The following is a 14,407-nucleotide window of genomic DNA, read 5'->3' on the forward strand; positions in this document are numbered from 1 at the left end:
TAAAAATTTCCCCATCGGGGAATTCACAATTGGAACAATTCCCTACTGGGAACATCCCCCTTTTTGACTGTGAGAACTCGCCAGGATCAGAAATGGGAGGACCTCTACTCCACCCGTACTTAAGACTGCTTTAGGGGAAAAAAACTCCTTGCTAAACAATGACAGTACTTAGACCCATACTTATAATGAGGCAAGGAGTTCTTTGAGCCAGGCCTGTTTTTAGAATTGATACAATGGGATGCTAGGTACCTATAAAGGTCGGGCAACTTGTAAACTTGCCAGGAGCAAAGAGGTGAAAACTTACTCAGAGGTTTTCTCTTGAGGGGATTAGTTGACTCAGCTGTGTTTTCTCTGGTTCAGACTTACTGAGGGGATTAGTCGACCCAGCAGTGTTTTTAGAATGGGTTGTCCTTTGGAAAACGTCTACTGTGATTGGTAGATGTAAGGACTTAAGGGAGGTGACATAGGAGAAAACCCACTATATAAGAAAAAGCAGAATCTCTTGAAAGACAATCCTTTTGGAGAGCTCTTATGAGAATCCTTTTAGAAGAATCTCTTGAGAGAGGCTCTGGAGAAGGGAAGCTCTTGGAGGACAATCTCTAAGGAGGTCTTGCTGGAGCCCCTCTGAGGGGACTCTGTCCCTCTGGAGGCTCTTGAGAGAGGCCCTTTGAAACAGTCTCTGGCTGGAAGGCTCTTTGAGGAGGACTCTGGCTGGAACTCTCTCTGAGGAGATTCTGTCACTAGAATCCTTGCTTAGACAGACCTTGTGGTGAGTGATAAAAGACTGACTGACTGATCTCTCTCTCTCTTAAGACTCAGGTCTAGGCCATGTAGGCTTAAGGCCCTTCATACTTATTCCTTTCTTACTCTCTCTCTATTTCTTTAATTCCTCATTGTATTATTTATTAAATTCTCTATAAAACCCAGTTGACTTGGATATATTCATAATTGGGAATATTTCCCTGGCAACCATCTTATATTTTATTTAAAACCAAGACACTGTAGTGAAACATATTTTCTGCGGTCACAAATTTACTCACCCACTCTTATATCTACTATAATTTATATCTTCCACTATTTTAATCACTACAGTTTACGACCTCAACTATTTTATTACAGTTTATGTCTCTCCCACTCTTTTATCTATCACAGTTTATGGCATACAACTATTTTAAATGTTACACTACCAATTCCTGATGGTATCTCTTAGCACACTCCTTAGGCACATGTCACTGTTGGTAAGGTGTTCTTCTTATACCTATTAAGTATCTTCCTATTTTTGTCTCTTAAATTAGTTGGAATTTAGATTATTTGGAGATTATAGAGATATGATTTACTTCAGACCAGATGCTACATAATTCATATCAGGGACACTATACTATATCATAGATAATTTATATCTATAAAATCATATTAGTGTTAAAAAGGTAACATTTCTGAGATTTTATAAAGATTTTGAGGTCTATTAATTAGTCCCTAATATCAGAATTCCTGGTATCACGAATATTATAATTCTTTTATTGCCTTCAGAGAATCCATCTCTACATATGTGATCAGAGTTAGATACTTGCTCCATCTTTATCTTCACTTATGTTTTAATGGTACTTTCTCATAGATCTGAATAGCTATCATGGTAACAACCACACATCATGCTTCCACTCTAATCGTAGATAAGAACACCTTGTTAAAGAAAAGTTTTTTAAATCACAAAAAATTGTGATTGTTGATATCCTCTTCATTTTTCCTGCCTTTTGACTATAATCACTGCAAAAGCAAAAACTTGGGGGTAATTTGTATTTCCACCTATTTTCTATATCACTGGACAAAAATTCCACTTAACCCCCAGTCTTCTAGTCATGAACCACTTGGCCTGGAGCTGCAGACTCATCTATCACTAGGATTGTATTGCACTAAGTTTTTCTAGCTTGGTAGAACTTGCTGCAATGTGTATTCTGCTGACCAGACTATGAAAAGTGTGGCTGACCCAGATATCTTTAGGAGAACCTGAAGCAGGAATTCTGAAGGTCTAAATCTAAAACTTAAAAATCACATATAAGAAATGATCCCAGTTCAGGGTTTAAGATAATCACTGTCTACCAGCTAGTCTAAACTATACTGCCTTCAAATCCCTTGTGTCTTGTTTCCATGTTTCATCTGGCTAACCATGGTGCTATTATCTGTAGACCTTGAAAGCAGAAAACAACTATACCAGATGGTAATGCACAATGACAGGCAACAGGTAGGATGGAGAAAGTGCTGCTCATGAAGTCAGGAATAACTGGGTTCAAATCCTGTCTCTCACATATACTGCCTATGAGGCCCAGGGAAAGTCACACACCTTCTAAAATTATAAATTACAGAAATGGGTTGCACAGATCTATCACGCTGACATCAGACTACATTAGCAGTGAGGAATTTTCTCTGTTGTTTAACAAGAATCGAAAGATCATTTTACAAAGGGTGAGATTTGCAGAACAATTAATTTTTTTTTAATTCAATAATTTCTGAGAACTTATTTTTCATGTAATGTATTCATTACTTTATATTATGGAAAATTGCTATGTATTTCTATGTCTAGGATCTAGGTCAGAGATACCATCTAGTCTACTGTTTTTTGCATTATCTTTGATCTTGGGAATTCCAAAGAATATCATCCCTTTTAACAGAATTTGGTTAATAGATGAAGGAGAAAAGGGTCCTTTTCCCATGTATGTGACCTGTACATCTGTGGGGATGGGAAGGGGTATAGAGGTTGATGGACCACCTTTTAATTAGTTATTATCAATTAAAGATATCTCAGGATGTTCAAGGGAGCGACTGAATAATGAGCCCTAAAAAATCTATTTATTAGACTTCCTGAACCAACTAGGGTCATTCCTGTTAGCAAGAGATCCATGGAGACCTATATGACTATATTGGTTATGATGGTGGCCTACCCAATAAACCTGATGTAATCAATAAACTTACATTCTTACCCAAAGATCAGTTTGTCAATATGATTTTAATTGTAACAAAACATTAATTGTACCTATTCTGCAATGGAAGAGATATGAAATATATATTAATTTCATTTCTTTATTCATTCAATATGGAATTATTTCCTGCCTATTATGTGCCAAGAGCTGTGCTAGGCTCTGGGGATTCAAAGAAAAAGAAACTTTAAAACTGTGCCAGTTCTCAAGAAGTTTGTAACTAGGAAGAAAAGATTAGATAAGTAAATACTAAATACATGCAATGTGAATAATACCAATTAGTTTAGGACAGAAAACTATTTAGTAACTAAGGGATTAGGAATAGGATTTTTTTTTAAAGAAGAACTGAGCTAAGTCTTAAGGAAACCAGAGTCTCCAAGAGCTGGAAATGAAGGGGAAGACCAAGAGAGATTAAGAAATTTTATAAGATTACACAGGTAATGAATGACCAAGTGGTCTTTGAATTTGGGTCTTTTAACTCCTATCTAGTGTCTTTTCTACCAAACTTCCTTTTTTCCATTTGTCTTCATCACTTTTAATGTAATAATATTTTATGAGTGCCAGGAGCCTGTAAAATAACTTTTTGGAGGGGATAGAAGTGGATACTATTTTTATTTTATGGATAGCCTGGCTGAAGTACTTTCTCCTCACTACTCCCTCTTAGAATCCTTGGTTTTCTTCAAGACTTAATCCAAGTGCCCCCTTCAATATGAAACCTGTCCTCATCCTTCCGATTGCTGGTACCCCCCTCCCACAATTACTTTGTGTTTATTTTGTATGTATTCTCTATATACTCATATATGTAAATGTCTCCGTGTTAGAATATGAGCTCTCTGAGGGGATGGTCTGTTTGTCTTTTACCTTTGTATCTTTTACATTTAGCCCAATGCCTGGCATAGAGTAATTTTTTTAAGAGCAGGAAAAGTATTCACATATTCTTTTCACATATAATTAATATGTCAAAGGCTACTACTTCTGCAAAAAACACATAAATGAACAAGACTTTGTGAGCACATGTTCTTTAGGTTTTCTCATTCAGCAGAATTTCTCATCCATAAATCCCAAAGTCATCGAAGCTTATAATCTTTATATGTTTATCTAGATTTTTAAGGGTTTTTAGAAGGTCCAGTGAAACTGGGAGTATAAAGTATTTTGTAATCAGTAATGTATAAGGTTAGAAAAGAAACAACAATGGGCAGTGAGGGGGGAGGGAATATATAGCCAAAGCCATGGTTTCTCAAGTATATAGAGAACTGGGTCAAATTTGTAAGACCAAAACATTTTCCAATTGATAAGTACCCAAAGGATATGAACCAGGACTTCTTAGATGAAGAAATTAAAACAATCTCTAGTCATATATAAAAAATGCTCTAATTCTCCATTGATTAGAGAAATGCAAATTATAACAACTCTGAAATACCTCTTCACCCCTATCAGATTGACTAATATGACCAAAAAGGAAAGTAATGAATGTTGGAGGGAATATGGGAAAATTGGGAAACCCATACACTTTTGCTGGGACTGTGAATTGATACAACAATTCTGGAAAGCAACATGGAACCATGTCCAAAAAACCATAAAACAATGCACACCTCCCAGCAATACCACTACTGGGTCTGTATCCCAAAAAGATCCTAGATAGAGGAAAAGGATATATATATATATATATATATATACATGTGTATATATACATATACACATATTCTTATAAATGCTCCAAAATGTCCATTATTAATATATATATCATTTCTATGACATAATGCAATTTTATCTTCCCTGGTTGTCAGGTGAGCAGTGTCAGGCAGAGAGGTCAAATTATTTCTCAAGGACAAGTTAGCAGCCACATTTGGAATTCTTGAGTTTCTGCTTTCAAGTCTAGTCCTTACTAATTAAATATATGACCTTGAGAAAGTCTCTTTGAGGCTATTTCTTTAGAAAGGGAAGAGAATGAAGCTCAAACTCTCTAAAGTCCCTTACAGTTCTAACATTTTACATCTTTATTGATTAAATTCAAGTAAAGTTTTTATTAATCACTGAATACATTCAAAGTAGTGTGATAAGCTCAGGGGCTGCAAAGATGAAATAAAGATATAGCCTCCTCGATGCCCAAGGACTATGTAATCTAACATTCTCTACCTACAAAATAATATATTTTTCTTATGGGGCAAATATTTGACTTTTGGTTATATCTTTTTCCGAGAAGGAAGAGGGAACAATATACACTTGGTTGAAGACTGAGAGAAAGGGCATGAGTGGGTCAGTAAGAATGAAGTGGGAAGAGAGAAAGATACATGAAACTGAGTGACAATACAAACACATTTTAAGTGAATTCTTAGGAAAGATACCATGGAATAGCTTATACCCACATAGGATACAAGACCTAACTGTCTAAAATAACCTCCATGTTAAACAAGAAGAAGCATAAATTACAGGGCTTAAAAAATTAAAGGTGTAGTAAATTAGCTTTATTGTGTAAGCCACAATCATCACAATTGTGCAGAACATGATTTTATTAAATTATGTCACAAAACTGTTAAATTATCTCTATGTTTTAATGATCTGGTTGAAATGAAAACTAATTCGAGTTCCCTAAATGATGAGTAATTCTAAGGTACAGGCAGCCAATATCAAGTTCCATTTATAAACAACCCAAATATACCTTCTCAAGGAAACTTGGGCTGCACAATGAAAAGAAACTAGAATGCAGTTTGGTTAGATAAGAGTTTTCTGACTCCTGCAAATGGCACCTGTGAATGATATGTTTCACAGTCCCTACCAGAACTCTCCACTCTCCACCGGCATTAAGCAACTACAGAAGAGGTATTTTTTGCCTCGGAAAACTTTCATCATGGGACACAGCTGTGAAAGAACTTTGGCTTCAAAAAGGGAAACTATAATAAAGCGCCTCCTAGCTAGATTTTGGTTCAGGAGGTTTATGATGGGGAACAGCACAGGAGATGAAATGTTTGGATAAAGCCCTCAGGCTGATTTAGTTAGCATTCACAAAGTGAAATAACCTATACATCACATACCCTTTGTTAGCTGGTCGTTTAGAATAGAGGTGTGAGTCACTAGATTTTATTTTAGGAGCTGGGCAATGCAATGTTACTTTCCCAAAAATATTAAAATGCAGAGATCTGAAAACTAAGGAAGGCTTTGTCATATCTGATATTGGATGGTTATCAACTCCAGGAATGGCTCAAGAATTCCCTTTGCTTTTGTCATTCCATGTTCCCCACCTTGGAAGGCAACAATGATAAATCACTGCATGTAAAATCTATTATTAAACTAATCAGAAAACTACAGTTTTAGAAAAAAAAATAGGAGCTTACAAAACAAAAATAAAGCTGACATTAGAGGAGAGGCAGAATTAGATCCTGCATGACTTCAGGAACAAATAGATTCCTCTGGGAGCTTGAGGGATTAATATATATATATATATTTTTTTTCCTCCTCTCTCAGACACTGTTTGGAATTAATAAGGATACCTGCAACAATGCTGGCAAGCTGCTGGGTTCTGGTGATGGGATAGATGCTGCGTGCCTGAACGATGGCTGAAGCGATTTTCTTGGCATACTTCTCTTCCCCGTATGTTCTCAGGATCAACGCAAGTGCCTGTTGATCTAAGGCATTCACAACATCAGCAGCAGTGTGCATGTCAGGGTACCTACGCACAAGAAGTGCCAATTAGTTCACTGACGTCAGCCTTCATTGACAAGAGGTGAAGCTTCAGAGCTTTGAGACATACATAGGCTATGAGGACTCGAGAGGTTTTAAAATAAGAGCCGAGAATCTTGTAAAATGGAACAAGTATTCCCTTTAGCATCCTTCATATCTATATCAACTGGTCCCATTTATAACATTAGCAAGCATCTAAAACCCATACAATTAAAACATGATCATCAGCTTCAATACATATAAGAAAATGATCTCAACGGAGCTTCTTTAGCCTAAAACAGTGGGAAATATTTAGGGTCTTTTTAATTCTACATCATATCCACATTGTCAGTTATTCTGAATGTTTTCAGTTTGGCAGGTGGTGTAGGAGCTACCAGAGACATCAGAATCTACAGATAAAGAAAATAACTACATTGGTGATGAGAAACTGTATTCGCTGCTTTATAAGTTGGGTTACAATACAAATTCTTTTCAAAGGACCTGAAAGAAACATGTAATTGGCCAGTTTCTGTCATGAGAACTTCTTGAGGAACCACAATGACAATGATGTAATTTGCCACCAAAGAATATTATGAACAAAAAAGTTACACAAAATTGAAACACTAAATCAATCAACAGTATTTATTAAGTACTCATATGTATGGCCTGGTACTATGCTAGTTACTGGAAATTTAAAGACAAAATGACAGTCTTCCCCCTCAAGGATCTTCCATTTTATTGAAGGAAATAACATGTTTGTATTATGTCTCTCTCTCTCTCTCTCTCACTCTCTATCTCTCTCTCTATCTATATATATACACACACATGTAGTTTTCTCATGCACACGTATAAAACTCAAACTATAGAGAGAATAGATATAAAACAGATTACAAGAATTGGCTCAACTAGCAAGATATAGGCAAGAAACACTGCTCAGCATGAATGGGAACTTAGGATGCTGAAAAAAGGGAAACATCATTTTAAAATTGAAATCAAGAACAAGTTAGTAGATTTGAGAGAAAAAAGAATATATAATTTTTAGGATGTCTTAAGTAATGCTATAGAAATGAACCATGAAATGCTGAAGGATTTGAGACTTGACTTGGTTTCTTATTGGGATTCATTAGTTAGTTAGCATTCATTAAATGCTTATTCTATTCCAGGTACTGTTCTAAGTCATCAAAATAATAAACAAAAATTAAATAATCTCTGCCTCAAAGAGCTTATATTCTCCTGAAGGGAAAACAATACATACACAGGTAATAAAATAGAAAATGTTTACAAAGAAGGGCAGCTAGATGGCTCAATGAATTGAGAGTCAGGACCAGAGATTAGAAGTCCTGGGTTTAAATCTGACCTCAGACATTTCAGAACTGTGTGACCCTGGGCAGGTCACTTACTCACTATTGCCCAGCCCTTACCACTCTTCTGCCTTGGAACCAATACACAATATCAATTTTAATACAGAAGGTAAGGGTGAAAAAAAAGAGAAGGAAGGAAGAAAAATTTTACAAAGTAATTGTGAGTTAACACAGAGGTAGCTATGCTAGTAGTAGTAGTATGAATAACTAGGGAAGATAAAAGCTGACATATATTACTTTATAGTTAGCAAAGCACTTCATATAAATTATCTTATTGGCACTTCACAGTAAGTGATGAGAAAACTGTTGTTATTATTCCCACTTTACAGATAAGGTCACTGAGGCTTAGAGTTGTTATGTGCTTTGCCCTGGCAGGTTTCAAATCTACTTTAAGTCCAGAGGTTTGTCCATTGGACTTGAACCTGGAAGGCAGCTAGGGGCTTTAAAAGTCACTCGATGAAGGAGAGTGTTCTAGGTACCAGAGGTAGTCTAGGTAATGGCATAAAGGGTGAAGTGAAATGTCATGTATAAAAAAAGAAAGTAGGCTAGTTTCAAGCATAGGAAGCATGAAGGAGAGTAATGTGAAAATAATTTGGGAAAATAATAGCCAGATTGTGAAGAATTCCAGATGCCAAGAGGGATTCCATGGTTTTGTTTTTTTACAAAATGCAATGGGGAACTACTAAAGTTTATTCCACAGTGGAATGACATGGGCAGCCCCTTGGGCTCCAGGAATATCAAAGTGGCCCTTGCGTGGGAATGGGGGGGATGGTTCTGGGAAGGGAGAGGCTAGAGGGAATCTACTTCAATGGTCCAAGATATAGGTGGTGACAGCCTAAATTTGTGTCATGAATGTGTGAATAGCAAAATGTGTGGTGGTGGGTGATAGAATTGATTAAAGTTATTCACTGATTGGCTATGGCAGATCAAGAGTTAAAGATTACTTGAAGGCTAAAATCCTGGGTCACTAGAAGGAGAGTGATAGAAACAGAAGTTCAGGACAGGAATGGGTTTGGTGGGAAAGATGATGGTGTCTCTTTTGTGTATATTGAATTTTAAATGCCAATGAGACGTCCACATGGAAATACCAAGGAGACCTTTGGTAAAACTGGCAGGGACATGATGGCTGGAGGTGTCAATTTGGTAGTCATTTAGTTATCTATAAGCAGGAACCCCATAGAAGCTGATGAACTCATGGAAGGGGAAAAGAGGGCTCCAGAGTCCAGGCAGAAGGTACAAGACAGGGACAATGAACCAGTGTTGGAAGCCCCCAAGACTGGTTCAGGTTGCTTTCAAGGTGTGCCCTTCAGAACAGCTGGCCCTGAGGCCCTTTTGCTGGCCCTGAGGTTCCTGCTGCTGCCACAGGCTCAGCGCTCTGGGTTGGGGGGGAGGGGTCGTGGGACCTTCCTTCTGCCTTCCCCTTAGACCCGAGTGATCTAGCATTCCGGCTTTTGGGGGGACGTGCCTTTTGACCCGAGTCCAGAAGGAGGGTTCCCAAGCTCTGTCCTGTTGTTAAGTTTGAATTTCAGTCCCCTAGGAGCATTCAGTTTGTGATCAGTAAGGAAGGGTTTTCAGAGGTCTGAACTTTTGCTGCCTCTAAGCCACCATCTTGACTGGAAGTCCTTTTTCCCTTTTTAGAACTTTGCTTTCTGATGTAGTGAAAGTTTTTTTGTACTCGCTCTTAACCTTGCTTGCTTCCAAGATTCAGCAGGATGCACATCATGAGTACCATATTCCTTTGTTTTCATATCACTCTTTAATCAGAAATTGATGGTCACAAAAGATATCTAGGAGTTAAATTTGGTTTGTTGTGCTTTATAAGGTCTGAAGCCTCTTCTTGTAAGACAAATGAAAAGCAAAATGCATTAGCCAACATTTTGTTAGCAGGGCACAACCACCTCAAATTCCATACATGAGAAGATAATTGGCCCCTTTTCTTGTTAGTCACTCAGGGCATTGTTCTTCAGAGGAATTTATTTTTAAAGTTCCTCCTTACACTTCCTGTCACATTCTTCATTTTTCTCTTCTTAGTTCCAGTTCTATATCACTAAGTTCCTATTGGATATTCACAAATGGATGTTTCAAAGGCATCCTAAACTAAACACATTCAAATTTGAACTCACTTTTTCTCCACTAACCCCTCTTTCAACTTCCCTATTTGTTCTGAGGAAACCAACATCATCCTAGGCACTTAGGTTCACAACCTGGGAATCACGGAATATATCTTCTTACAGATGTGGTAAACATTCTCTTATGAGAATTGTTCATGCATGCATAAAGCTACAAAATGGAATTAATAAATAAAATGTCTTGTTTAATCACCATTTTGATACAATTTTATTCTCCTCAAATTTAGCAATCATTTAAAACTGTACAAATATAAAACAAACTGCAAATATAAAAACTTTTAAGGTGACATGCATATTTTAAGGTGCAGCTGGGATGGATGGAGGAGGTGCAGTCTTATTTTGGCATCTTCTGTTTTCTCTACCTTTTTTCCTAGTTTCTCATACGAAAGCAGTCAGCCAGGAAACTTCCCTTGGAATGCTAAAGTAAGAATTGAACACTTTGAAGTCTGACTGTGCATCTTATGTGAAAAACACAAGAAAATCTCCCTTGCCTGCACACCCCAGTAATAGGGTGCTGAGATGGAGGTTAGAGTATTGTGAGACTGGGCAGTCAGGATAGAAAAGAATGGATCAAGGCCTATGAAGAATTTGGGGGAATAGTCATAATTTGAGAATTTCATTTGAGTTCTATGGTTATTATCCAATGTTATTTAGTTCTTTCTTCATCTTTTCATACCTTACATTTTCTGGACAAATTATTTTCTGTATTAGGTAAATATAGTTATAACTGAGGGTGGGTGGGAGTGTGTAGGGAAAAGGGCAAGGGCTATGAAAATGGTTTCTTCTTTAATAGTGGAGTCTCTAGTTTTTATTCTTAAACATTTTTCTTTTGCCCCAAAAAGCAAAAGTAGGAAGGATAGAAATCAGGTTTTATCATTTGTTGGCCCAGGAAACCTGGTTAGAATGGAATGGAATAGAAATAATGACAAAATGTCTCCTCGAACTTCCTTTGAGAAAATGGCCTACAACCTTCAAAAGTAAATTTGGCTTTCATGACATGGCATTCTCCTCCTTTTACCTGTCTGTTTCAGATCAATCTTCTTTGCAAATCATCTTCTATGTATCCTGCTGCCTAAATGCTGACAACCCTCCTAAATCTCTGTTCTGGGATGTCACACACACAGACATACACACACACACATATACTATAAATCTATGTGTAACCCACATACTATAGACATAAAGTATACATACATACATACATACATACATATCTATCTATCTATCTATCTATCTATCTGTCTGTCTGTCTGTCTGTCTGTCTGTCTGTCTGTCTATCTATCTATCTATCTATCTATCTATCTATCTATCTATCTATCTATACACGCACATACAAATTCCAGTCTCCCATCACTAACTGCCTCCTGGAAACATCCACCAAGATATCTTATAAGCATTTCAATTTCATTATGTCCAAAACGGAACTAATCTTTCTTAATCAAACCATCTCTCATCTCCCTATTGTCAAGGAAACCACCATCCTTTTTGTCTCCGAGTTCATCCCCTGCTATTAACCAGGATTCTTTCCTCTCCCTCTGCCGCCTTATATGTATTTCTTGAGTCTTGTTGACTTTACCCGAACATCTCTCCCATCAGTTCTCCACCTTCCTCACCTCTTGACTAGACTCCTGCCATCTTTGAATGGTCATTGTACTGATCAGAGTTCTCACAGCTTTCAAAGCTCTTTGCTTTTATAATGCTGTTTCCTTTTCAATTGTTCTCCTGATTCTGCTCTTCACTCTGCATCAAGACCTCTAAATCATTCCAAGCTTCTTTGCCATCCTCAGCTATTTCCTCACTCCTCGGACGCTTTAATGTGGTACAGCTTTCATTCTCTGCACTCTCTAATCCACAGCTGACAAAAGAATCTCCCTAAAGCACGAGTCTAATCTGTGAGCCTGTGGAAAATGTACTGAACCTAGAATTAGAACACTGGGTTGGAGGCCCTATTCTAAGACTTACTACCAAAATGATCTTGAGTAAGACACTTGATTTTCTTTGGGCTTCAGTTACCTCATGGCTAAGAGGTGGAGCTCGATGGTCTTGAAAGTCACTTCCACTCCTAGATCTGTAATCTTATCCTCAATGTAACTTCCCTCCTCAAGAAGGTTTAGTGTCTCCCTAGTCTCTCTAGGATAAAAGAGGCAGCTCAGTGATACAGTACTTATTAGCAGTATGATCCTGGGCAAGTCACTTAATCTATTTAATTTAATTCACTGGAGGAGAAAATGGCAAACCATTTTAGTATCTGGGCCAAGAAAACCCCATTAACAGTATCGGCATGCTATGGTCCAGTGAATCACAAAGAGTTAGGCACAAATGAATGACTGAAAAAGACCTGGTACAGTGGTGAGAATCCTATTTCTGGAGGCAGGAAGACCCAAGTTCAAATACTGCCTCAGATATTACACTAGGTGGGAGACTCTGGGCAAGTTATTTAATTTTCGATGACCTCAGTTTCCTCAGCTATAAACGGGATAACATCTACCTCATAGAATGAGGATCAAATGAGATAATATTTGTAAAGCTCTTGGCACCGTGCCTGGTACATAGAAGACACTTAATAAATGTTTATTCCCTTCCCTTCCTCTAGGACAAAATATGAATTCCTCACTTTGGTTTTAAGTCTACTCCTCCAGCCAACTCTCCAGATTTAAGACACAAACTCTGTGTTACAGCCATCATGATCTTATTCTTATCTTCATCTGTTTCCTTTGCCTCTCTGTCAAGGCTGCCCCCAATCCTAGACTACATTCCCTCCTCAAGTGTACTTCTGAGAATTCTGACCTTTCTTCAGGGCTCAACTCTTGGTTAGTTCCTATGGGGAAAATCTTTGTTTTTCTCCTCAGGTGTTAGTGCTTCCCTCTCCTCAAATTAGCTTCTCAACTTTGTTTACTCAATGAAAGTCCTGGAAATATATAAACTCCCTAAGAGTTAATTGGGAACAAAGTTAAGACTAACATTTTAGTTGAGCTCAACAGTATCAATTTCATCACAGAAAACTATTAGACATATAAAACTAGAAATTTTTATGTATCTAAAACTTCATTTTGACTAATGTAGCTACAATAATCAAAGCAGGAAAGTTAATTCTCTCCCAAGTGTATGAAAGTAGTAAACAATGATTTTTGTTTAATTAAAAAATTCAAAAATATTCATTTAAAAACTATTATTTTAAATCTAAGGCCCCCAAACAAAAATACAGAGAAATAAAGAAGTCTATAATGGGCAAAAAAAAAACCCAACCCAAAGCTGATTTATTATGTATGTGCAGTTTTAGGTGTGGGTGTGTGATGGGAATTCTACAGTCTAAAAAGGAAATTAAATTCAGAGTGTTGTTGAGAAATTGATTTCTTGTTGTGAGAAGAAGTGTTTTTATCAATACTCACCTGCTACCATCCATCCTCATGTCCAAGGGGCCGTCCTTCCGAAAGGAAAAACCTCTTTCAGGAGTATCAAGTTGCATAGAGGAACACCCAAGATCTAGCAGAACTCCATCAACAGTCCCAGGCTGTACTCCAGCTTTCATTAACATGGCTTCGGCTTGGCTAAACTGGCTTAGCAAAGCTCGAATCTGTTTTCTGGGGTCAAACCATATGTATGGAGAAACAGTTATTAATTATTATATAATATATAATCGATATTATTATATATGTATATAACATTAATTATATATAACATAAATATATATTGAAGAATTTCCCTTCTTGTATCATCATGGATAGAAACTCCTTCTAACAAGTATCATAGATCCTTAAAAAGGGCCATTGAGGTAAACTACTCCGAGTCTACAGATAGATAGACTCTTCCTTGGATTAATACTTATTAGGTAGGGGCTGCTAGATCACTCAGTGGATAGAGAGCCAGCTCTGAAGCCTGGAGATCCTAGATTCAGATATAGTCTCAGATACTTCCTAGCTGTTCAACCATGGGCAAGGCATTTAACCCCAATTACCTAGCCCTTATTGCTCTTCTGCCTTAGAACCAATATTTAGTATTGATTCTAAAGCAGAAGAAAAGGGTTTAAAAATACTTATTAGGTGATACTACTCAGAAATTATCAACATACTCTACTAAATGTCTAAATATAACAGGTAAAACAAAATCTGAACACAGTGATAAAAATATATTATTCTTCCAATCAAGAAAAAATTCATCTTAAACTCTTTGTCCCATGCATGAGCGCATAAAACTTTTTGAATGTTCCTTTATAATTATGAAAAAACCAGATAATCTTTGAATTAATTATTCAGCAAAAGAAACGATTTATACTTGGATTCTCCTAAAA

The 14,407-nt window shown here is 37.0% G+C and overlaps 1 protein-coding gene across 1 annotated transcript in view; it reads right to left on the reverse strand.

The window, feature by feature from the left end:
* The window catches only part of METTL15 (methyltransferase 15, mitochondrial 12S rRNA N4-cytidine), a 280,004-nt gene that overhangs the window by 30,466 nt on the left and 235,131 nt on the right, over nt 1-14,407 (reverse strand). Inside the window, exons 4-5 of the mRNA XM_007497205.3 lie at nt 13,509-13,700; nt 6,461-6,639 (exon numbers count right to left, since the gene is read on the reverse strand). Of these exons, the coding sequence (XP_007497267.2) occupies nt 6,461-6,639; nt 13,509-13,700 (371 nt within the window). The remainder of the gene's footprint in view (nt 1-6,460; nt 6,640-13,508; nt 13,701-14,407) is intronic.

The sequence above is a fragment of the Monodelphis domestica genome, chromosome 6, assembly GCF_027887165.1.
Source record: "Monodelphis domestica isolate mMonDom1 chromosome 6, mMonDom1.pri, whole genome shotgun sequence".
In the NCBI taxonomy this organism is placed as follows: Eukaryota; Metazoa; Chordata; class Mammalia; order Didelphimorphia; family Didelphidae; genus Monodelphis; species Monodelphis domestica.